This window comes from Mytilus trossulus, chromosome 14 (genome assembly GCF_036588685.1).
Source record: "Mytilus trossulus isolate FHL-02 chromosome 14, PNRI_Mtr1.1.1.hap1, whole genome shotgun sequence".
NCBI classification, from domain to species: domain Eukaryota; kingdom Metazoa; phylum Mollusca; class Bivalvia; order Mytilida; family Mytilidae; genus Mytilus; species Mytilus trossulus.
This window is the reverse complement of record NC_086386.1, coordinates 34,514,564-34,540,879: the sequence shown is the minus strand read 5'-3', so window position 1 is coordinate 34,540,879 and position 26,316 is coordinate 34,514,564. Positions and strand designations below refer to the sequence as shown.

General features: G+C 31.3%; 1 protein-coding gene across 1 annotated transcript in view; it reads right to left on the bottom strand.

The window, feature by feature from the left end:
* The window catches only part of LOC134697409 (WD repeat-containing protein 17-like), a 45,160-nt gene that overhangs the window by 17,164 nt on the left and 1,680 nt on the right, over positions 1-26,316 (bottom strand). Inside the window, exons 2-11 of the mRNA XM_063559670.1 lie at positions 23,858-23,986; positions 18,989-19,397; positions 18,446-18,697; positions 17,771-18,060; positions 5,590-5,703; positions 4,731-4,877; positions 2,865-2,947; positions 2,174-2,260; positions 1,285-1,373; positions 512-587 (exon numbers count right to left, since the gene is read on the bottom strand). Of these exons, the coding sequence (XP_063415740.1) occupies positions 512-587; positions 1,285-1,373; positions 2,174-2,260; positions 2,865-2,947; positions 4,731-4,877; positions 5,590-5,703; positions 17,771-18,060; positions 18,446-18,697; positions 18,989-19,397; positions 23,858-23,974 (1,664 nt within the window). The 5' untranslated portion in view covers positions 23,975-23,986. The remainder of the gene's footprint in view (positions 1-511; positions 588-1,284; positions 1,374-2,173; positions 2,261-2,864; positions 2,948-4,730; positions 4,878-5,589; positions 5,704-17,770; positions 18,061-18,445; positions 18,698-18,988; positions 19,398-23,857; positions 23,987-26,316) is intronic.

Genomic DNA, 26,316 nt, shown 5'->3' with positions numbered 1-26,316 from the left:
TTCTGGTTCATGTCATTGTTAAACAGAGCAAATGTAAAGCATGATAGGTAAGTCAATTGAAAGAAATAGGAAATTTGTTTTTTTATATTTTCCATGTGTTCCCATTTGTTTATTAAACTATTCTCTAATCAGTTGCTACATGATTAGTTATATCAAATTTGTTCTTTAAGAATATGTAAATTCTAGATTACTCCAAGAGCACATGCGTTTCTTTCATCATGGTTTTCCCCTTACACTTGTGCTGTGCAGAGGCCGAAGTTAAAATAAGAGGTCTTGTAGTTAAGGTCTCTACATAAAGGAAAATATTAGCAAATTGGTGTCTGGGAACATAATTCAAAATCTGTACTTAAATTTTGATATGATGTATAGTTTATGTTCACTTCTTTTAGAGTAAAACAAGCATTCAAGTATATAAATTATGTTCAAGTTTTTTTTCAAATTTGAAGATTCATATGACTTTAACTGTTCTTTTAGCCTTTACAAATATTTTTTGATAAAATGTAGTACAAACCCATCATCTGAACCACTACAAATAATACTTTCTCTTAGTGGGCACCATTTTACTTTAAATACTTTAGCTGTATGACCTAAAATGAAAAAAAAGAAACATGACAATTTAAATTTGATTAAATGATCATTAGATGAAGCGTTTAACAGCTAATTTTCTAATGCATGAAAATGAAGACTTTGGTTAGCTTGCTTGCTTTGTTCGTGTATTGTACAATTATATAGGTAAAATGTCAAATTGAATTTAAATATGATATATACAGGTTTTACATTGTCATATATATTGTCTGGAGATATCAATCTTAATTACAACCACTTGAAATAACAATTACACAAACAAAGCAAGCAATAAAATTGAGAATGGAAATAGGGAATGTGTCAAAGAGACAACAACCCAACTATAGAAAAAAACAACAGCAGAAGGTCACCCACAGGTCTTCAATGTAGCGAGAAATTCCCGCACCCGGAGGCGTCCTTCAGCTGGCCAACCAAACTTTTACTCTACAAGCATTAGGAAATTAGCTGTAATGAAATTTAAATGTTCCATAATTGAACTGTTGAATTAAAAATATTTCTTGTAAGTGATACCTCCAGCTTGTAAAACGTCCAGAAAAGGACAGCATTCCGTTAATGAAATCTTGACTTTTTATTAATCAAGTTAAAAACACGAAAGTAAAATTCAGGTAAATTAGAGCAAATGTAATACCTGTCAAAATTCAAATTCATGCTATTGTTGGTTTCCTGCTGAAGAAATGAGAAATAAGTAAGACATCTTACCAGTAAATACTTTCAGAGGAGCATCAGCTGTTGTAGGTATATAGTATACTCTAACTTTCATATCTCCACATCCCGTTACTAACATATCTCTGTCAAATATCATAAAAACAGGGGTTTATATATAATAACACTAGGTATATAGTATACTCTAACTTTCATATCTCCACATCCCGTCACTAACATATATCTCTGTCAAATATCATAAAAACAGGGGTTTATATATAATGAAACTAGGTATATAGTATACTCTAACGTTCATATCTCCACATCCCGTTACTAGCATATCTCTGTCAAATATCATAAAAACAGGGGTTTATATATAATGAAACTAGGTATATAGTATACTCTAACTTTCATATCACCACACCCGTCACTAACATATCTCTGTCAAATATCATAAAAACAGGGGTTTATATATAATGAAACTAGGTATATAGTATACTCTAACTTTCATATCTCCACTTCCCGTTACTAGCATATCTCTGTCAAATATCATAAAAACAGGGGGTTATATAAAATAAGATTGATCTTACTGCATCATTTCTGTTTTCTGGTACTTATAAATCTCTTCTATAATAAAAAGTTATGAATATCTGTAGTTTTCCTAAGCTTTCTTGATCTGCTTTTTATTACTGTTTTCCCCTGCATCTTTGGTTGTATTGGCTTATTCTGATAAAGAATTTTGAAGAGAAATACTTTCAAACAGTTCAAACAGGCTTTATAGAAGACTCATTGTGCATGTACTGATTTCATGTCTTGGTTAGATACCCCAAATCCTTTATTCTACTTTTATATATAAAGGTTTTGAAGATTATTAATAAATAAAAATGTTCTTGGACTAGATTAATCATCATTGAATTTCATTTTACACTTAACTTATTAAGCTTACTTATTATGTGGACTCCAATCACAGCCAAACACAGGTTCTGGATGTCTGTATTTCTGTATAACTTCACCATTTACCAATCTTATGATACTGAAGAATAATCATTCTAATAAATAGTACTTTCTAAAAACTTGACACTACTAAAATTTGTCTTAATTTATTATTTTTCACTCGAAGAAGTTTACTTTTTGCATGTTGTACTTAAATTTCATAAATCCTCAAGTGAAAGATGCCATTGAAGGTACACAAATTTTTAATGATTTATTATCAGTGGTCCAGTAGCCCTTTTCACAAAAAAATTTTAAGTGTAAAATTAATCTTACAATAATTTTTTTTAGTTGAATTGTTAGGGATTATTTTAGACTTACAATAAATTTTACACTTAAGGTTTTTTGTAAAAAGGGCTACAGATACATTTTTATTGTTTTATATAATTCTGTTATGGTTGTTCTTTCAAAAACAAATACTGTAAATTCAGAAATTATTGCATGAATTTATTACTGCGATTTTGTCATTTAAGACTAAAATGCGATTTTAATATTGTAATACATGTATTGAAAAAAATCCTGTTTAATTCACATAAAAAAATTCAAAATATTAGTTTATATTATTGCTATTATAATCCTGTCGCATTTTTCACAATAATAAAAACATTGAAATACTTTCTTAGTACTTTACAGTAAGATAATATTACCAATAAGTATCTTGTCCAACAGACATAATTCTTCTAGAATCACTCTGGTTCCAAGCCACACCAAAAACAGGACTTTCTCCATGCTGCAAAAATATATAGGTCATATACAACAATTTTAACATATGGATTGATAACTTTTGGATCAAAGACATCCTTCTCCCCTTTCTAATCTTTTCTTGCACTACTAGTACTACACTACACAAAGCAGTATCTTGTTGGATAGAGATAGCAAATCAAATTATCTTTCAGAACCAGATGAGCACATGACTTTTTGGCACATGATTTAAGGATGTATTCTTCTGACTTTTCAGTCTCGTTCAGTCTCGTTGAAATCTCGCTCTTGAATTATTTCCAAAACATGCGATGGAAGTGGAAAATATTAATGAATTTAAAAAAAATTAATAATCAAATATAATTCTGTGAAAAAATTGTGTATTTACAATGAATGGTTTTTAAGTAATCCAGTTTTCAAATTTTACGACCAATCTAGTCAGTATTTTTAGCCAAAATATTGAGAAAATGGGTTAGGAACTTAGGGATACAAAAAATGATTTTCCAAGAATCATGTACATCCCATATCTTTTTGGTCTTTTCAAATTTCTTAGATATGTATTTTTCAATCATTTATAACCAAAAAGTTGAAATAATATGCATCTTGTTCTAAAAACTGAGAAAAATCACAAAAATAGAAAATTGACAGCATGGTAAATTGTACACAAAAAAGTGTCAAAATATGATAAAACTTTCTTATATTAACACCTACCTATAGTTTTTTTAAGTAAAATTTATTCTGATTGGTCCACTTCATCTTTATAGAAAGTATGAAAAAAAAATTAATTGTGGAACTGTGATTTTTTTCACGATTATAGCCCAAAAATAGAAAAAAATCAATGAAAAATGGGAAAATCATCAAAATTGATCATTTTCAAAGTGCCATTTCAAAAAAAGAAGTGCACCACCATATGATTTTTTCTTCATCAATTATTTTGTTACATTCTTATGAACCCAAAAATCAGGTTAAGAAAAAAAGTTTAATTCTAGAAATTTTTGGCTCCCCAGAGGTGTACATCCTTAAGAAAGTCATTTATGAGATCACAAGCAAATTCAAAGAAGACATTTCATGGTTTTAATTGTATAAATCTGTGGCTGGAACTCTTACACAAGATAAAAACAAAGGAAAAACAAATTCTATAATCTTTGGTAACCCAAAATTTTAAAAATATATGTACATTTATTTGGGGCTGTTTTTTATAATGGAACATTATGGATTAATTTCAATATAATGTTATCAAAGGCGGAAATGACTGCACAATATAAATATCAATTAATTGCACACATAGGTGAAAAGTAAAATAACAAAAAACACCCAACTCCCTTATTCAATTGCAAAATCAAAAGCTAAAACACATGAAACGAATGGAAAACAACTGTCTCCTGACTTGGTACATGCATTTCCTTCTGTAGAAATTGGTGACCTAAAGTTGTTTACATCTATACCATTTGGTCTCTGGTGGATAGTTGTTCAATTGTTATAGTGCAATCAATTAAGCTACATCGTCTTATTTTCAATATATTCTCATCTGATATACGGTTAACATAACTCATTTGTCAAAAATTTCTTACAAACAAAATGAGAAATCTACGTCATTTGGTCTGTAGTGGATAGTTTTCTGTTTGTTAGTGGATAGTTTTCTGATTGTTAGTGGATAGTTTTCTGATTGTTAGTGGATAGTTGTCTGATTGACATTGATGTGATTATGCCACATCTTGATCTTTTTATAATTATGCATCTGAATCTGATCCACCTTAAACATAACACAGTTATAGGTCAAAGATTTCTAACTAGTTCAAACAAGCAATATTTACCTCATGGAATCTTTGTGTGATTCTGTTGGTGGTATAATTCCATATAAATATTCCTTTCTTAGAAGTACCTGCTACCAAACAATTCAAATCAGCTGGGGCCCAGCATATAGAGTAAATCACCCCTTCATTACCTGGGGAGGTTTTTACCTGCAAACAAACACCTACCATTAGTCAATTAGGGCCTTAATCAAAAGAAACTGTGTAACACATCTCTAGTTAAACTTGAGGTCTTAAATATTATTGGACATTCTGTTCACTATATAAATATTCAGGCAAATTATATTAGATTTATATTCACGTGTATCTTATACAGTATAGAGGTAAAGTTCCCACATCAAAACTAATGGTAAGATTATCTCCCTTGTTTTGGATGGAATAATTACCGAAATATCTGTATCTTTAGTTTATGCTATGTTGCAACTAATGATTGAAGCCTTTTATATGGTGTGCTTTTACACCAATGTCCCAGGTTAGCCATAGGGGAGGGTTGAGTGCCCTCAAACATGTTTTAACCCTGTTCAAAGTCAGTAGCCCTTAATTCAGTGGTTGTAGTTGGTTCCTGCCTTATCATATTTGTTTTTGATATTGTTTTGCACAAAAAGTTTGAATTGTTTTACAATTTGTAATATTGGCCTTTTCATTTTTGCTTTTAAAGCTGACTGAAAGGTAAAAGTAATGCTCCTCGTGAAGCCTTTATGGTTCCCTATACTAGTTGCATGCTTAATTTCTTTCCACATTCTTTGGCCTCAGATGGATATTTATCTCATTTCCTTATTCTTATATTATAAACAAAGCTGTTAATTAATCTACTGAATAAATCTTTTTTGGAATAGTATAAAAAAATTCTGACGTGACTTACTGCCTCCATATTAGTTACATTCCATACTTTAACTGTACCGTCAAAACTGGCTGTGGCTAACAAATCTACATCATCAGGGCAAAATATACACTCAAATATGGTTTCTATGTGTCCCTACAAAACAGAAAAGTAACAGATCAACATCATCAGGACAAAATATACACACAAATATGGTTTCTATGTGTCCCTACAAAACAGAAAAGTAACAGATCAACATTATCAGGAAAAATATACACTCAAATATGGTTTCTATGTGTCCCTACAAAAGTGAAAAGTCACAAATCAACATCATCAGGACAATATACACTCAAATATGGGTTCTATGTGTCCCTACAAATCAGAAAAGTAAATAGGTTTATTTCACTTCTTAAGTCTCTTAAAGAGGCGTTGCCTACAATTTAGAATAAAAACATTTATAACAGCTGAATGTTGAAATAATATTTCATAGGTTTCTTTTCAATTTTCATTAATATTTTTTTTGTTCATATAGAAAGGAAGGTTTGAGAGAAAATGCATTGCATTATTCGTTTTGCATTTTCTGATTTTCTTTATACTTCTAAAGGGCATAACTCCTTCACAAATATTTGATCAGCACTGAATTTGAAACTGTCCAAGACAATGCTTTGATGGAGATGGGTTGTGCATGCATTCCAGACAGGAATACTCAAGAAATGAGGATACATCTTACTGATTATGTCAGACATCGGGTATTACAAAGATGTATATTCTAAGGATCTTTTGTTGTTTTTATTTTGTTTTAAATAGTATAAACAGTATATAAAATCAAAATTCAGTAGGCTGGAATTTAGCAGCAAATAAATATGCTTCATGTGTTGTCAAAAATGAAGTAATTTAGACTGTTAGCAACAATTCATATTGCACTGAAAATTAGAAATGTCCTGATCATTTATACAAAGAAAAAATCATTAAATGTCTTTGCTCTGTTGTTATAAGTAGTTTGTACTGAAACTAACCATGCATGTAATGCATACGCAACAGCTCAAAATAGCAAAAACTAATTTAACTTCCATTAAAGTTTTGGTCCATTAAATAAATGCATCACCCTAAGTAAATAGTCTTCAATTGATAATTGTCTTCTACAATAAAAGCATCTACTAAAAAATAATCCTTTTTACAAAACAAACAAAATAATGAATTGACCTTTATTTTAAAAAGTTCAAAAGAATCACTTAAATTGGATCATCTGTAAACAGTAGTTTAATGGATATTTTGTCTCATTTATTCAAATATGAACAAATTTGTTAAAAATAAAAAAACATTAATGATATCCATTGATTATCAAGATAAATAAATGGTAAAGTAAATTCACACAAAATATGAAATCACATATTAAAGTCTCATGTAAAGAAGGTGATGCTTAATTAAGGAGTCTTCAAAATGAGTAAGGACATACTTCATGTTTGTGTAATTATAGTTTTCTTTAATATGACGTTATGTCAAAACATTGACGACTACAAAAGACTGTATAATGATTTATTTGACAGTTATAATCCTGAACTAAAACCAGTTCTAAATAATTCCGACAATATGAGGATTTCTATACTATTCAGCAATCTAGGAATAAACCATTTTGACGAGGTTGATGGAATATTATCACTATCAGCCAACATTAATATGTCTTGGACTGACTCCTCACTTAAATGGAACCCTATCGATTATAACAACGTTACAGAAATAAGTGTGTTTAAATCAACTGTGTGGTTTCCGTATTTATTACTTATAAATGACGTACATAAGATTCAAACATTTGGCGCCAATAGTTTAATCAAAGTGCTGGTTCAACATGATGGAAATATTTCTTGGATGCCCGGGGATATCATTTATTCCAAATGTCCGGCAAACATAAAGAAATTTCCATTTGATGAACAGGAATGCTCGTTGATATTTTTAGTATGGGATGCTGCTTGGCAAGTATTTACACAACCTGCAGAAATTCCTTATACAGATCTTTATGCAACTCCAAACCCAGACTGGAAAATATTAAGTGCAAAAGTCGGAATAAATAAACTACTTGGAAATCCTTCGTATGAAATTATACTTAAAATCAAACGAGTACCGCTGTATTATAACATCCTGGTATTTTTACCGATTACTCTTCTATCTTTATTGAATCCACTCGTCTTTTTACTTCCACATGATTCTGGTGAGAGACTATCCTATGGAGTGACTATCTTGTTGTCGTTTGTCATATTTTTGACACTAGCGTCAGATAAAATACCAGCTACATCAAATCCTATATCATTTCTCATAGTATTTATTGTCATGGTGTTTACAACAAGTGCTATCATTATGTTTTTTAACCTGATAAACTCCTATTTTTACCATAAACATCCAACTGAGATTAGAGGATTTCTACAATACACACTACAGACCATGTGTTGGAAACAGAAAAAGAACCAAGTTATGACTCTGCATAAAGATATCATTACCTACAAAGACCTGGCATCAGGATTAGACAAAGTTTGTTTTGTATTGTCTTATGTTGCAATGTTCCTCTTGATTTGTATATATTTTATTGTATTACTCTACTAAATATCAGGATTAGACAAAGTTTGTTTTGTATTGTCTTATGTTGCAATGTTCCTCTTAATTGGTATATATTTCATTGTATTACTTTACTAAATATCAAGTTTAGACAAAGTTTGTTTTGTATTGTCTTATGTTGCAATGTTCCTCTTAATTGGTATATATTTTATTGTTTTACTCTACTAAATAAAAAAATATGATATCTATGTCTCAACCGAAAAACAATTTTTATATATGTTACAGGCCGTACATTGACCTATAATGGTTTACTTTTTTAAATTGTTATTTGGATGGAGAGTTGTCTCATTGGCACTCAAACCACATCTTCCTATATCTTTATATATTTCAGTTATAATGTTGTTAATATTTCTATTGAAAAGATTTTAAAATGTTGCAAAAGAATCGCATGTCCCTTTTTGAATTTATAATTTCTTTCCTAACTTTTGGTCTGTAGCACTTGTGAGGATTTATAACAGAAATACAGGTTGTTCACAATATATAAATGAGTTAAACTAAAAGAACTAACATATCGACTATCTATACAGCTTTCTGTTTTTGTTTCCCATGACGAGCTAAACTTAACCATCCTTCACCTAACCCATAACCATAAATTAACCCTAACCCTAAAGTATAGGAACCCAATCAAAGTAAAAGAAGGACATTTATACGACACTTGATTTTTTCTACTTGTCCTCATTAATAACCCTGCAATAAAATGTGTTGAAGATTTGTTTTAATTTCCATGGGTCTTGGCCATGGGAATGACAAATTACTCGGACATTTAAACTTTTTGAAATAAAAATTTAGTAAAAAATAAATACAAAAAAATGCATTTAAAAATCAATAAAACAAATCTCTCTATCATTATCTTAAAATCATCAAGTCTTGTAAACTAATTAATAAATATCTTTAAAATATCCTTCTAATGAAATCCATAGACTTTTTTACACAATTGATATTTTAAAAAAAGATGTTCTGTTTTTATCAAATAACTTTTCAATAAGAAAAACAGATGAACATTTTTCTATTTACACAAAAACATAACAAAAGTGCGGTCCAAGTCCATATACATATATAACAAGTCAAAAAGGGTACAACATCACCATTAAATAACTATAAAATGAACAAATATTAGATATTTCGGATAATAGTCTAGTCAAAATAGCATTTGACCTAAAAAAAATTGCAACAGAATTTGTTTTTGTATTTTTCGATTCCAAATGGCTTTCTTAGTAACATACTAAAAGTCTACCAAGATATTGAGTGGGAACATGGATTTTTTTAGGGTGAAAAATAGCAAAATGTGTCAAAATAGCAAAAAACTGGGAAAAGCTTGTTAAACATTCATTATTGATGATAATCATTTCAAATGAAAAGTTTTACAACAGTTTATACAGTGTTTATGAAATGAAATAATAAAAAATAGTTTCTTTTTATATAAACATGAAATTTTAGGTGAAAACATCAGATTTTGTTGGAATTTGAGATTTACATAGAGTGAATTGATTACCAAAACAGACAGGAAAAATATAACAAAAATGGTAATAGAAGTTCATTTAGTTTTCAATAAGGACAAAAACCTTGATTTTATTCATTTCAAAACTTTACAGCAATTGCCTATTGTGTAAATGATGATTTTAGGTAAAATATAGCAAAATCAATAAAAAATCGTTAAAAACTGGAAAACACCAATTTGGAGTTTAAACTGCTTTTGAATCACTCCAAACTAGCAAAATGTAAATCTTGATATAACCATAATCAGGTCAAACAAAATTCATTGTAAAACAAATAGTAAAATAACTGGTTTTAAGTGAAAAGTTAAGTTAAATTTGTCTAAAAAATGTCACAAACAGGGAAAAACTACTATTCATATCTTTGAGAAACCACTTTTCGACAGATTATGTTTTGGTGCCACACTTTTGTTTACAATTGCATCTAATAATGTTAAGCTTATCAGCTGCAGGTGGAAGTTCCATCAAAATTGGATAAAGTTTACCATGTTTGATTTCCCAACCATAATCTGTAGGATGTATGTCAACTTCTTCTGATAATGCACTTGAAGACTATGAAATTGCCCTGAATGTAATTGTTGGTAACCTTTTCACCTGAACCAATGTGTTTCCAGTAATTGCTATGGATTTTAATTTTCTCCAGAGAAGAATGTCAAATCCTTCCAGAGGAAGTCCTCCATATAAACATTCTATCCCTTCTTCTCCTGCTTTGATGGTATCTGCTATAATGCAGATTTATTCATAAAAACTTGATCTTGATATTTTTGGTTAAGTTTTTTTAATAGAATGCCTTTGCCTATTTAAAAAAAAAAGCCTATTTTATTATGCAAAAAGAGCAAACAAAATATAAACATCCTCACAAAGAAATCCTTTAGACTGTTTTATGTTCCATATTTTCATTTTTTTTCAGATTAAAAAAATAACCTGTTTGCTCTGTTGATTAACATGATAAATAAGTAACACTTCTAGATCTGTATCTTCACAATTTACTATGACTACTAAAGACAAAGCACAATCAAAAGCTGTTTGCACAATAAGAAGATCTGCAGCATCAGTCGCATTCTTACATTTAATGTTATTATGCTTTAGCTTGTCACAAAACACGTTGATAAGAGCTGGTTAGTTTTGACTGTTTGACATGAAAAGTTCCTTTTTAGAAATTGATAATAGATTTTTTTTCTTCATCAATACTACATACATGTACTTAGGAGAACAGACCATTTTTGGAGTGGTCTTTCTACAGATCTGACTATAGAACAGATCTTGATGAGAAGTGTCAAATCTAATTGTGCAAGGATAGAGCGAGACAGGGTTGGCACTCTCAGAAAGTGTTTGAAATAAAACGTTAAAATTGATGAAAGGCGAAAAAAACAGAGTTAAAGCTCAAAGAAGACAAATCAATCAACAACATTGCCAGCCAAAGATAAATCAAAGTCAAATTCGGACTTTCTAAAAACATATATAAATAGATGGTGAGGGTCTTCAGTATGTATATGATGGGGGATGACTATTGCAACGACTTCCTTGGACACATGGTATATCATTTAGAGACATTACTTAAATGTATGTTGATCGTGTAATCAGAAAGTTCATAGACCCTGTTATTGTTTGTGACACTTCCTTCAATTAAAGATATAACAAATTTGCGTAGAACAAAAGGCATTATTTTGAAGAACATCAATTTCACCTCATCTATGACTTGCAAAACTTAAATAGAACTTTTCATTTCAAACAGTTTTAAACAAACCACATATTCCTATATCTATCTTATTGATGTGCTTTGTGACAAGCTACAGGATAATAACATTAAGACAATAACAATCAAAACCAAGGAGTAAACAAAGACTCACAAAACCAAAGGACATTTACATCAACAATTATAAATAAGAAACAACATGAACTCCACTTAAAACAGGGAGTGTGATCAGGTGCTCCGGAAGGGTAAGCATTTCCTGAACCGTATAGGGCACCCGTCATGTTATTTCTTTGTTCATTTGGGTAATGATTGAAGGTTATTATGACTGAGGAAGAATATCTGACACACTTTTGTCATAATGGCCAATCAGCTCATGATGGCGACTGTAAAATTTCTTGAGTGATGACCTTAATTTGATTGATTCATAGCCCTGTCCTAGCAACTTTTGAGATGTGTAAATTTGATTGATTGATTGTTGGTTGCTTTACACCGCATTAGCACAAAAAAGGGCTATATCATGACCAATGTGTAAATTTCAGATGATTAAATGTAAGAATGTGACTGATAAAGCAGATCTTCTTATTGTGCAAACAGCTTTGGATTGTGCTGTCTTTAGTAGTCATAGTAAATGGTGACAATACGGATCTTTTACTTATTCCTCTTGTTAATCGACAGTGCAAACAGGTTAATTATAAATCTGATAAAATGGCAATCAACCAAAAAAAAAATGAAAATATGGAACATAAAATTGAGAATGAAAATGGGGATTGTGTCAAAGATACAACAACCCGACCATAGAAAAAACAACAGTAGAAGGTCACCAACAGGTCTTCAATGAAGCAAGAAATTCCTGCACCCGGAGGTCTCCTTCAGCTGGCCCCTAAACAAATGTAAAGTAGTTTGAACATAGAACAGTTTGAAGGATCTCTTTTGGAGAATGTTTGTAAATTGTTGCTCTTTTTGCATTCTATAACAGGTTGTAACTCATCATCTAGGCTTTTTGGAATAGGCAGGAGTTCCATTTCATGAATAAGGTTTCATTAAAGCAGATACCATCAGAGCAGGAGAAGAAGCATCTGATTCATGGCACTTTTATAGTCTTTGAGTGTATTACCAGTGCCAAAAATGGATGTAAGAAGAAGTTGACATAGATCCTACAGACCATGCAGACTATGGTTGGGAAATTTCACGTGGAAAACGGTGTCCACTTTTGAAGGAACTTCCTCCTGCACCTGATAAAAGTTTTACTATTATAAGATGCAACTGTAAGCAAAACTGCAGCACCAAATGATGTGTCTATACACAATATGGTCTGCAGAAGTGTTCGATAGGATGCACTGAATGTTGTGGTTTGAGTTGTTCTAATTCTGTTTCCATTGCTGAATCTGACTTTACTGATGAACAGATATTTGTTGTAAAAAAAAAACTATGGAATAATCTTTTAAAAAATTGTTTCCATGTATCTTGTCATTTACTTTTAAATCATTATCCGTTTTGGTCAATGAGACTTTTTACCTCTCATTATGCCTGGTCAGAAAATCTTTGATGTTTCGCTTAAGGAAGTTCGCTGCTCAGTTTCAAAATAATTAACTTTTCATAACACTAGCAAATATTGATAGGGGATCAATTGAGGAATCAAAATAACCAAAAAAAATATAGGGGTCAATGTGCTTGTTTCTGAAATATTAGCCATTAGAATTTTGGCGGGTAAATGTAAGGCATTGCAATGGATAAAATCTGACAAAAGTTCCAAAACATGACAAGTAAACATCCTTAACATCTCATGTTGGTTAAAATAGTATGAATTTAAGCAGTGGCCTCTTTCAAATAAAGAATATAAATCAATGTTCACTAACATCTTAATTGATTTCTGAAAAACTATGAATTTAATCAGTTTTTTCCAGATTTTGCAATTTTTGGGCCAAATTTTGCTTTTTTCACCCAAAATCAGTTATTTTCAAATTTGTTTAACTTTCAATTTTATTTGATCTGATTATTATTCTATTAAGATTTGCATTTTTCTATTTTTGGAGTATTTTAAAAACAGTTAAATTCCAAATTGGTGTTTTTCCAGTTTTTAACGATTTTCTGATGATTTTGCTATATTTTACCCAAAATCACCATTTACCAAATTAAGTACTTCTTTTAGAAGTGAAAAATATCAAAAATTATTCTGTTACAATTTTTTTGAGGTTGGCCACATTTTTCTTCTATTTTGACTAGACTATAACAGATATCCTATCCTCTTCAGTTATAGCATTTTAATTAAACCAATAAGAGTTGCAGTATATAAAGAATAACCTTACATAGTCTCGAAATATCAATGTTATTTGTACTTGGCTCGAAACAGGTAGAAATGCTTGGCACAGCCTCGCTTTCTAACTGTTTTTAAGCCGAGTACAAATAACATTGATATTTCGAGACAATGTATGGTTTTTCTATATATACACAGCTAAAAGCTGATTACTACTATGCTTATTTTTGCTTGAAATTTCATGAATATGAGGACCTGAGTTACCTTCACTCTATTTTTTTTAGAAATGACACATATTACAATGTAATAAGAAAACTATTGTCTTTTTGCAGTATGGAGGCAAACAGATATGACTTCTGTCAAATGAATCAGCAATATTGTCATTCTGTACATAAATTACAAATATCTCAGACTTTTGCTAGAATTTGAACTTATCTCAAATTTTATAGTTATATATGTGTGTGCATGATTTGAAAGTTCTACAGGAAACCAAACATGAATATGAAGCTGTGAAACACACAACGTGGTTACACAGTGATCAATTAAATCTTTAGTAAAACAATCGGTACAAAATGACAAAGTGGCTGCATATAACAATGTGAAAAGTCTTGGTTAGTACAGATAGATAATGATATTTTATAGTGTGTCTTTCTATGTTGTGATGTTATACTATTGTTTTAGATAAGGGTAAAGGTTTGGTACCATTAAAACATTTAAACCTACAACAATTGTTTGCACATGTCCCAAGTCAGGAATCTGATGTTCAGAAGTTGTCGTTTGTTGATGTGGTTCATAAATGTTTCTTGTTTCTTAACTTTTATATATATTAGACCATTGATTTTGGGGGCCCTTTATAGCTTGCTGTTCGGTGTGAGCCAACGCTTCAAGATGAAGACTGTACTTTGACCTATAATGGTTTACTTTTATAAATGTGACTTGGCATTGGCAATCATACTACATCTTCTTATCTAGATAATGTCAATATTGACTCAATAAGAACAATTGTCAAGTAATAGAAATAATATTCATTTAAATTCTCAATAAAGTTTAGTGAGCTTGACACAATTATCTGTTCTCTTGTTTGCAGTTTAAACCAATTCAAATATGGCATGTATACCAGATTTCTTAATCTGACTCGGCTCACTGCTTTAGGATCTCAATTTTTTGTTTTGAAACCCTTTTTATAATTCAAGTTTTTAGAGACTATTTCCTCTGTTTTACAACGTTAACTCTACATTTAGAAAACTTAAAAATCATTGGGAAATTATTAGTAAGAAAATAGCTAAGCTATAACATTAGTAATGGAATCCTACTTTTTTTTTACCTGATAATTATTTCTAAAATATTAAAATTGATTCAGATACCCTAAACACATTTTTACCAATTCATAAATCTATCAGTCTTTAAACAAATGATATAAATGTTGTTCTAGCATGTATCCATAGTCACTGTGCTTAAACGGCCGTGGGTAACTTAAGTTACCCACAGCCCAAGATGGCGGACTCTAAACTTGTTGAGATGATAGTTGATACGAAATCTACTTTTTGCAACGTTTTTCATGATCTATGTAAATATTGATAGGACTATTGAATAAAGAAATCACTTACCATCACTTCAAATTTGTTAATTTTAAGTTCATTTTAGGGCAAGGCCAACTTTTGAAAAATGCATAAGATGTCCGTAACTTATAAGTAAAAAATAATCAGACTGTCCGTAACTTTATTTTCGGATGTGGGTAACTTTTTTTCAAAATTGTAAAAATTAACAATTTCAACACTTAAAGGACAATAAACACTACCAAACCCCTTATATTATTACATAGATTTATACAATAACAATATGCTTCAAACTAAACAAGAGAAAAAGCAAACCAGAGTGTCATGGATTTTCCGTTAAATTTTAAAAAAATTATTCCCGGGATAAAACGGGATCTTACGGTACGGCGAACTTTATCTAACATTCTTCTAGCTTTATAGATTGTTCACTGATGAGTCCTTGGTCGGTATAGCCTCGGAAAAATTGATATCCTTTCCTTTAAATAATTTCTGAATTGTTAGCCAAAAAAGTATGGTCTCTTCGCTATATCTAGTGTGATGGGTTGTTGATTGTGAGAAAAAAAAGTGCCAATATCTAGGAATAGATGGAAAGCTATATTGTTGAACAGGATTCAGTTTATTATAGCAATAAAAGTAGATTTAAAATTTTCTAAAAGTTTCATTGACCTCAGGGATTTAAAAAGATCGGGTATCAAATCATACACATCTTCTTGAGAGGTTTGGACTGATTCATCTATGTATTTCTACTAAGGATTGACCTCCGAACTTGTTCTCCTAAGGTCATATGTTCACTATTAATTTAATTTCTACAGTTGGAAATGGTGAGATTTATAACCTGCATGTCATGATTTATCATCTAAAACTTAAGCAGTTAACAATCTATAAAGCCAATAGAATGTCAGATGCATTAAAATTGCCGTACAATTTTCTACATAAGAAAATGCCTGTACCAAGTCAGGAAAATGGCAGTTGTTATCCATTCGGTTGAGCTTTGGATTTTTCCATTTTATAAGGGACTTTCCTTTTTGAATTTTCTTCAGAGTTCAGTTTTTTTGTAATTTTACTTTTTAATGCCTGTACCAAGGCAGGAATATGAGCGTTGTTTTCCATTCGTTTGGTGTGTTAACTTGAGCTTTTGGCTTTGCCATTCTATAAAGGACTTCCCGTTTGAATATTCCTAGGAGTTTGAACTTTTTTTATTAATCATTTCTTTTTTTTATAATTACATCTACGAATAAAGATTCTTTGAAAGTTACCGACATCATGCTAAAGTTACGGACATCCCTATTGGTACAAGGAAAAAAGTTACGGACTAGTTGTTTTGAAGTTACGGACATCATAAGTGTTTTGGAAAATCGTGCTGTAATCGTTTATTTTGTAGTAACAAACCACGTTTTACATTGCAAAGTTTCCCTAAAAGATTTATATAACTTTTTAATTACTGAACATTTCTTTTGTATGCATGGTATTGTAATTATATAGGAACAAACTTCCTAACCGAAGCCCGGGGGCTCCATCTTGGGCTGTGGGTAACTTAAGTTACCCATGGCCGTTTAAGCACAGTGATAGTATTCTTAATGGTTTGTGAACTGGAGAAATTGTTTAAGTCATCTTAATTTAATAGAATTAGTGTTAAAACATGGTTTTTTTCCATATTTCAATTAAAGGTAAAACTGTACATTTTGTATAAGATACAACTCCAGGAAGGGTCATGCATATGACTCCTGATAAAATGAAGCATTAATGAGCTGGGTTTTTTTTGGACATTTGCACAAGTACTTAGTTACATTTAATATGTTTTAGGTTTTCATTTTAACAAAAATCACATGATTCTTTGGCATATTAAAATAAACAATTTTTTCAAAGCTTATCTTATTTTATATTTCCTTGCCTTTATAGTGACAATTCATCTTTAAAATTTAGTGAAGCATACATTTTTTTATTAATTCAATTACTGTGGATTCATTTATTATCGTGGGTATCAATTTTCGTGGATTGAGGGAAATTTGTGTTTTTCGGGTATATTAGATTTCGTGGTTTTGCAAATCACTACATACAAAGCCTACATATTTTTTTTATTCATAGAACATTTGAATTTGTGGTTCACCTGTACCCACCAAACCAACAAAAATTGGTATCCAACCAATAATAGTGAATCAACACTATATTCTAATGATGCATTATACAGTTAGATACATTATTTTTGGTGTCTTTTCCATTAAAACAAAAATGTCTGGGGGAAAATTTAAATTATCATGTTAAACTTTTTTCATTTTCATCCAGTCAAAATTCCATTGTATCTAAAATGCTCAACAATTAGAATGCTAGGTAGACTGGTTAAATTGGCACTAAAATTATTACAGTATAATATTTTTAATAAGGACTAATACAGAAATTATGAGTGTAAAAATGCTAAAGTATCAAGTTTGCCATTATAAATTCTTGCATTCATAATTTCAATACATGTAGTAAATAACATTTCACATGTTTGCCAATGTAAAATATTTCACAACAATAAATAAATGTATTAATTTCTCAATTTACAGTATATGTTTCCAGATAACCCACAAACATAAAATCACAACCTAAAAAGCATAAACAAAAAAATAACAATTACCTCCTCTCGTAAAAATTTCCACTTCTTTAGTCCCAGATCATACAAGCCTACTCCCCCATCATGGAACGTACACAGTATTTGTGCTGGAGGTACAGCGAAATGTGCCTGATTGACCATAGCAGGAGAATCTGCAGCACTTGTGGATGACACATGACCTTCTCTATCTTTAGACTTCATTATTTTAGTCGTTATGGCTTGTAAAGCATGTATACCGGTCTTTTTTATCTTGATAGTTTCTATTGGTTTAGACATAGAAACATTCCAAATTCTTAAAATTCCACTTCTTACATCTGAAAAAAATCGAGAAAAAAAAAAAAGATTAAATATTTTCAAATCTTCAAAAGTTAGTTTTTATATAACTCTTGGGTTTTAACTTTCCGGATTTAAATTACCATATTTTCTTTTTTGAATGTCTCCTTAATTTTGGTGTACACATGTTACTAATTCATGTCTCAATATCTTTCCTCAAAATCTCCTGTTACCTTAATTTTTAAATATTTAATTTCATTTAATTTCATTTTAAAGATACACTCATCTTGTATCAGACTTTTTTGGAAATAAAAATTGTTTGTTCCAGAAATCAGATATAGAGAGAATCAAAATTTGGTTTATGAATTACTTTTATAAATATGCTATCTTCATTTTTCTGTAGCCTAACTTAAAACATAAACCTACCGCCAGTAACAAATATCCCAGGAGCGTTATTTATCCAAGACATAGCACTAATACTAGACGCAGCACTAGGTGGGGTAAACTTCATGATAACTGACTGTGACTCTGTGTCAATCAGTCGTACACCAGCTCGGACATTACACATTATTAAGTAGTCTGTAGATAGAGGGTCCCACTGTAGACTTGACACTGGGTCCTCCACCTCAGAATCATCTTCATCTTCAGGTCCTAATGTATTTTTGTAACTTTTACCTCCTACAATCAAATTGTAAGAATTAGTAAAATAAAACATCATCTGAATTCTATTCATGAATAGGCAACTTTGGGTTATATTTCCTAAGCATTTAATATAATATGTAAAAAAGTCCATTTCTAGCATGAATAGATCTACATAAAACTGTGCTTTTCATATCCTTCATAGTTTTACACTTTGCTCTATATCTTTAATATTTTATCAACCATCTCCTAGAGAACTGTAAAAGAAATATCTTTAAGATTATAAAAAAACCCACATATTTTACTTTAATTTACATTTGAAATACTTGCCTACATTACAAATAGATATTGCACCATTTTGATGACCAACAGCTAGCCGCCCTGTATTCTTAGGATGCCATCTCAACAATAAAATATTTGAAGGAAACCCTGAAGCTTCCCTACATGTTTTTATCATCAGTCCATCCTGGAATTTCCACATTTGAACAGGTCCTTTTCCACCAGCAAACGACAAGGTATCTAATTGGTCATAGCACCAACCAATGGCTTTAGGTGTGTCAGCTGTATCCATTCTAGCAACAAGTTTTTGATTAGCCACATTCCATATAATAACCTTTCTATCAGCTCCTGCACTTGCTAAGAGGTCAGGGTTCCTTGGGTTAAAGGCTATGGCTGTTATAGTTTTCTTGTGCTCTGACATGATGGAAACCAGTCTAAATTCTTGGAACTTTCGATCCAACTAAAACAAACAGTTAAGTTTATGAAAACTATGAAAGGATACTATTTTTTTTACAATGAGTAGCAGTACTTGTGTATTGATATTACTTTTAAAATAATACACTCTGACATAATATAACTAGAGGCTCCAAAGAGCCTGTGTCGCTCACCTTGGTATATATGTGAATTAAACAAAGGAAGCAGACAGTTCATGACAAAATTGTGTTTAGGTGATTGTGATGTGTTTTTACATCTTACTTTACTGAACATTCTTGCTGCTTACAATTATCACTATCTATAATGAACTTGTCCGTGTAGTTTCAGTGGAAAATGTTAGTAAAAATTTACAAATTTCATGATTTTTTTTTATAAATTGATTATATAGGACAATAACTTCTTGAGGGTCAATTGACCATTTTGGTCATTTTGACTTATTTTTGAGTCTTAAATTGCTGTACATTATTGCTGTTTACAGTTTATCTCTATCTATAATAATATTCAAGATAATAACCCAAAACAGCAAAATTTCCTTAAAATTACCAATTTAGGGGCAGCAACCTAACAAAGAGTTGTCCGATTCATCTAAAAATTTCAGGGCAGATAGATCCTGACCAGATGAAAAATTAAACCCCTTGTCAGATTTGCTCTAAATGCTTTGGTTTTTGAGTTATAAGCCAAAAACTGCATTTTACCCCTATGTTCTATTTTTGGCCGTAGCGGCCATCTTGGTTAGTTTGCCACATCACAAAACACAATTTTTAAACTAGATAGCCTAATAATGATTCTGGCTATGTTTGGTAAAATTTGGCCCAGTAGTTTCAGGGGAGAAGATTTTTGTAAAAGTTGACTAAGATTTACGAAAAATGGTTAAAAATTTACTATAAAGGGCAAAAACTCCTAAAGGGGTCAACTGACCATTTTGGTCATGTTGACTTATTTGTAAATCTTAAATTGCTGAACATTATTGCTGTTTACAGTTTATCTCCATCTATAATAATATTCAAGATAATAACCAAAAACAGTAAAATTTCCTTAAAATTACCAATTTAGGGGCAGCAACCGAACAATGGGTTGTCCGATTCATCTGAAAATTTCAGGGCAGATAGATCTTGACCTGATAATTTTACCCCATGTCAGATTTGCTCTAAATGCTTTGGTTTTTGAGTTATAACCCAAAAATTGCATTTTACCCCTATGTTCTATTTTAAGCCGTAGCGGCCATCTTGTTAGGTTTGCCCGGTCAAAAAAAACACAATTTTTAAACTAGATAGCCTAATAATGATTCTGGCAATATTTGGTAAAATTTGGCCCAGTAGTTTCAGAGAAGAAGGTTTTTGTAAAAGTTAAATAAGATTTACGAAAAATGGTTAAAAGTTGACTATAAAGGGCAATAACTCCTAATCGGGTCAACTGACCATTTTGGTCATGTTGACTTATTTGTAAATCTTACTTTGCTGAACATTATTGCTGTTTACAGTTTATCTCCATCTATAATAATATTCAAGATAAAAACCAAAAAGAGTAAAAATTCCTTAAAATTACCAATTTAGGGGCAGCAACCGAACAATGGGTTGTCTGATTCATCTGATTATTTCAAAGCAGATAGATCTTGACCTGATAAACAATTTTACCCCATGTCAGATTTGCTCTAAATGCTTTGGTTTTTGAGTTATAAGCCAAAAACTGCATTTTACCCCTATGTTCTATTTTTAGCCATTGCGGCCCTCTTGGTTGGTTGGCTGGGTCAAAAAACATAAATTTTTAACTAAATACATCTATGATGACTGTGGCCAAGTTTGGTTTAATTTGGCCCAGTAGTTTCAGAGGAGAAGATTGTTGTAAAAGTTAACGCCGGACGATGGACGACAAGTGATGAGAAAAGCTCACTTGGCCCTTCGGGCCTGGTGAGCTAAAAAAGAAGATGTGGTATGATTGCCAATGAGACAACTATCCACAAAAGACCAAAATGACACAAACATTAACAACTAGATATCATTGAGATGGAAGCCATCTCTGTGGGCCCCGCTGTCAATAACGTTGTGTAAATAAATATAGTGTGAATCAAAATTGTAAGCGATGGACAGACCAACAGACAGACAGACCTTTGACCTAGGAAGTTGTACATACATCATGACACACCCTCTGGTGTTGGTTAAAATGGATGTCAAGTATAATATTTGAAATCAAAACGGTTCCCAAGATATAGAGCGGACACAATCTTCAACTCAGGACACAGGGTTGACAACTAAAACCAAAGGTTTTTTTACCTTGACCTTTGACCTAGGAAGTTTTACATACATCATGACACGCCCTCTGATGGTGGTTAAAATGGATGTCAAGTATAAACTTTGAAATCATAAAGGTTATCTAGATATGTAGCGGACATGATCTTCATCACAGGACACGGGGTTGTCAACTGAAACCAAAGTTTTTGACCTTGACCTTTGACCTAGGAAGTTGTACATACATCATGACACACCCTCTGGTGTTGGTTAAAATGGATGTCAAGTATAAACTTTGAAATCATAAGGGTTCTCAAGATATAGAGCGGACACGATCATCACCACAGGACACAGGGTTGTCAACTGAAACCAAAGTTTTTTTACCTTGACCTTTGACCTTGAACATTGTACATACATCATAAAACGCCCTCTGGTGGTGGTTAATAAACATGTAAAGTATAAAGTATGAAATCATAATGGTTTTCTAGATATGGAGCGGACACAAAGTTAAAGTGTTACGGACGGACGGACAGACGGACGGACAGACTGGTCACTATAGGGCGAACTGACTTTTAGTCGGGGCCCTAATTATAGGTCACTGTACGGCCTTCAACAATGAGCAAAGCCCATACCGCATATAGTCAGCTATATAAGGCCCCGATAAGACAATGTAAAACAATTCAAACGAGAAAACTAACGGCCTTATTTATGTAAAAAAATGAACGAAAAACAAATATGTTACACATAAACAAACGACAACCACTGAATTACAGGCTCCTGACTTGGGACAGGCACATACATAAATAATGTGGCGGGGTTAAACATGTAAGCGGGATCCCAACCCTCCCCCTAACCTGGGACAGTGGTATAACAGTACAACATAAGAACGAACTATAAAAATCAGTTGAAAAAGGCTTTACTCATCAGATAGACAAAAAATAAAAGTGGACGTGGCCGGGTACTTAAACATCCCGACACAAAAAGACACAATGAACAGATCTGAGAGTACTTGCAGTTATTTGACAGCTAGTTCAAAGCCATTTTAACAACTAATAAAAAAATCATGCCTCTAAGACTAAGACAGTTTTAAATAACTTATACAAGTATAGCATATGAGCTGTGTAGAAAAAAAAATTGACTATGCCAATGAATATCAAAACTGCTAACATATTTCAGGTTGAATAAAACTTTTTGGAAAGTCTGTAACTGTTTGAAAATTCAGTTATTCTAAGAATCAGACAAAACAGACCAAAATTCATGTTTTATTTCTTATTTGAAAGTTCAAACATCAGTCAAAGTCACATGCACTAGCATAAGGTAGATTTTCATCTGAGGCAGCTCATATATTAAACTCCCTCTGGAAAAGTTGACATGCATACAGTTAAAATTGTTCTGTAAGGTTATTTTGGTTAAAATCTCTCAAACATTCATATATTTTGTTTCTCAAATTGTATCAAATAAAGTTTTATCTAGGAATGTATTGTGCACAGGAAAACAATACATATATGTCATTTTCAGTTTACAAAATAATACTAAAACATGCAGATATTTGTCAAATTTGACCTATCAGACAATCTGTTTGGTTGTTTGTTTTGCAATTTTTTTTCCAAAGAATGACTTATGTTATAATAAACATTCCAAGTAGTTTCCCTTTTATTTCTTGGCTTTGATCTCCAATAAAGAGAAGTAAATGCTTTTAGTAATGTTTTATATTTTTTGAATGTCTATAAGTATGTTATTCAAAATGCAGAATTGTTCAAATTAAAAGAAAAATACAAAAATGTTGTATATGATCTTTAAAGTCTGCATTTCAAGTAAATCATATTTTTCTGTGCAAGACTATAGAAATAAATAATTTTCAGCAAATGTCAACCTTAGAACAAATTGTTTTCATTGATTATACAGGATGTTTTAAAACAATCTCAACAGACAAAGCCATATATAAAATTAGCTTCACATAAAAAGCCATATAGAAAGGTCGTTATAATAATAGTCCTCAGATATAATCAAAGGATCAATACAGTATAATCTATTAACATGAGATAAGTAGCAAAATACAAACAGATAAATGTTAACATCATTGTTCTGAAAATTGACATTCTAACATCATTATTTTCAAAATTGACATTCTACAGAATTTATATGAAATAGATTCATAGCTATATTGATTGACTTGATGGTTTGCTTAACATTCAGTGGCAAATATTTCAGCATTTAAAAAATAAAACTGCATCCTCTATTATAGTATTTTTTAGTTTACCTGATAAATATAGACACATAGTGTGGCACAGTAAACAAATCTGTCCCCACTGGCGGCCACTACGTCCACATTCCAGGGTTGACAGCCCGCTGGAAGTAATCCAACCTGTTTAGCCATTCTCTTCCAACTCTGAAATAGGCAATCACTATAACTTACATGTCATTTATAAGAAAACATTTTTGCTGAAAAGCACCACATATTTTATACGAAGACATTTGCATAATTTTCTGATAACAACCAAATATTATCACACTTCAGTTTTATCTATGGCAATGAAATCCCAAGAAATCACAATTACTAAACCACCCAAACCACCCAATGTACTTAATTAGGAGATGTATAGAGATACTGACTTGCATGTTTATATCTCATCAATATATTAATCCAACAATATCTATTGTTGATCAAAAAATCAATCTGACAATCACAACAAATTTCATTTTTATTATAAGGCCATTCAATTTAAAAAGAATCAATCTAAACTTTAATGCTTTTAAAATGTCAAATAATATGACTTAAGGTAAAGGTAAGATTAGTGTGAAAAAGAGACAGGTATTCTAGATCTTACAGGCAAATTATATTGTCCTTTATTCAATGTGTATGATCTTTAGCAGAATCTTCCTATAACTCAAACAAAAATTTATGATTAAAGTACATTTCAGGACTGGAGCAAAAATGTCTCTGAAAAAGAATAAGGGTATTCAGGGTCATCAGGCACTCTAACTTTAATATTCAAACTTCAATTTGCATTTTTCTCAAATATAAAGTATGATTTATGATTTCACAAAGTGCTGAAGATATTCAATAAAAGACAAAATTTAAAAGCAGGCCAGAGGATGCATGAAAAAGGAAATATTAAAACACTAGGACATGTAGGTGATTGAGGTTTAGACTCAACTGTTGAAAGGTTATGCTAAATAGGAAAATGTATGTGCAAAGTTTAAAATGTAAGCTTTATAAACTATTATGAATTTTCATAGAGATTAAGCAGTGGAGATAAAGTCTAGTTCTTCACAAAATTTGGCAAAGTTGTCTGTTTTGTTATTTGGAAATAGTAAACATATTCAAGATACAAATAATGATTTACATAAAAGGCATTATTAATAAGAAAAAACAATGAGGTCAATTATTTGATTGGAATTTGCAGGTGCTCTTATTAGTTTGTGAGTCAAAAAAACTGTCTGACAAAAATCTATATATTATTTTTCACAATAACATGTAGAAAGGTCTTTTCTATGCCATCACTACCACATTTATTGTGACATCTTGAATCAAGAAAAACAATTTTACATAGAAATAACAAATATAGAGTTGAAAATTTAGTAAAACAAGACCGCTGAAATGTCTTGCCTGTTTTACTAGCCATGATTGATTATATATGCTGATATTCTAAAGATAAAGTTTTACTAAAAGCATCACATATTATAAACATTAAGAATCATCTCATTCATCAGTAATAATGAGGCCAGGGTCAGACAATCCAAGCCAGACAGACATGTACGCCTTACGATCATTCCAGGTATCAAATGTGGTAGACCATATTTCCTATTATCCAAGGTTAAGGTCAAGGTCGAAGTCAGATGAACCCTGTCAACAGACCAATACACCTTGCTATCATCAATGATCATTCCATACACCAAATATAGTTGACCAATTTAATACTAATAGTATACCAAACAATGAAAGCTTAATATTTACCTAGTAACCATGCAAATGAGGTCAAGGTCAGATGAACCCTGCAAGACAGACCTCAAAAGTATACAAAAATAGACCAAAACAATGAAATTCAAACATTGAATGACCAATGGACCATGGAAATGAGGTTGAGGTCAAAATCTGATGAGCCCTGTGATGTACACCTCTCAATCTTTCCATGGATGAATCGAAGTTGACATATTACTTATATAGTATCTGAGAAACCAGAGGTGTATTTAGAGGGAGCCCAGGAGGCTGGAGCCCCCTTTTTCTGGGAAAAATTTGATTGATTATATAGAGAATCACTGAAACATGACCGGAGTGGGCCCCCTCTCAGACTTCTTAACATATATGGACCATGAAAATTAGGTCATGGTCTGATGAACCCTTTCTGTCTGCCAGACAGACATATACACTTTACAATCACTCCATTTATCAAATAAAGTAGACCTTTTCCTACTTTGTATTTATGTACAAAATATAGTTATTCTATTACTCATAATGAATGAGAAAACACATGACAAAACAACTAAACTTAAATTTTTACAGCAGTCGTTGAACCATGAAAATAAGGTCAAGAACAACTGACATAAATAAATAGCAGACAGAAACAACTAAACATAAATCAAAGATGTAATGATATAAATCATGGAGCTACCAAGGGTTGAAGTCATAAAACTTTGCTCAGTGCTTGGAGCACAAAAATCATGCTCGAAACATGAAATCTGACATTTTGATTAGATGATTTGAGTGTGAGTTCTAAT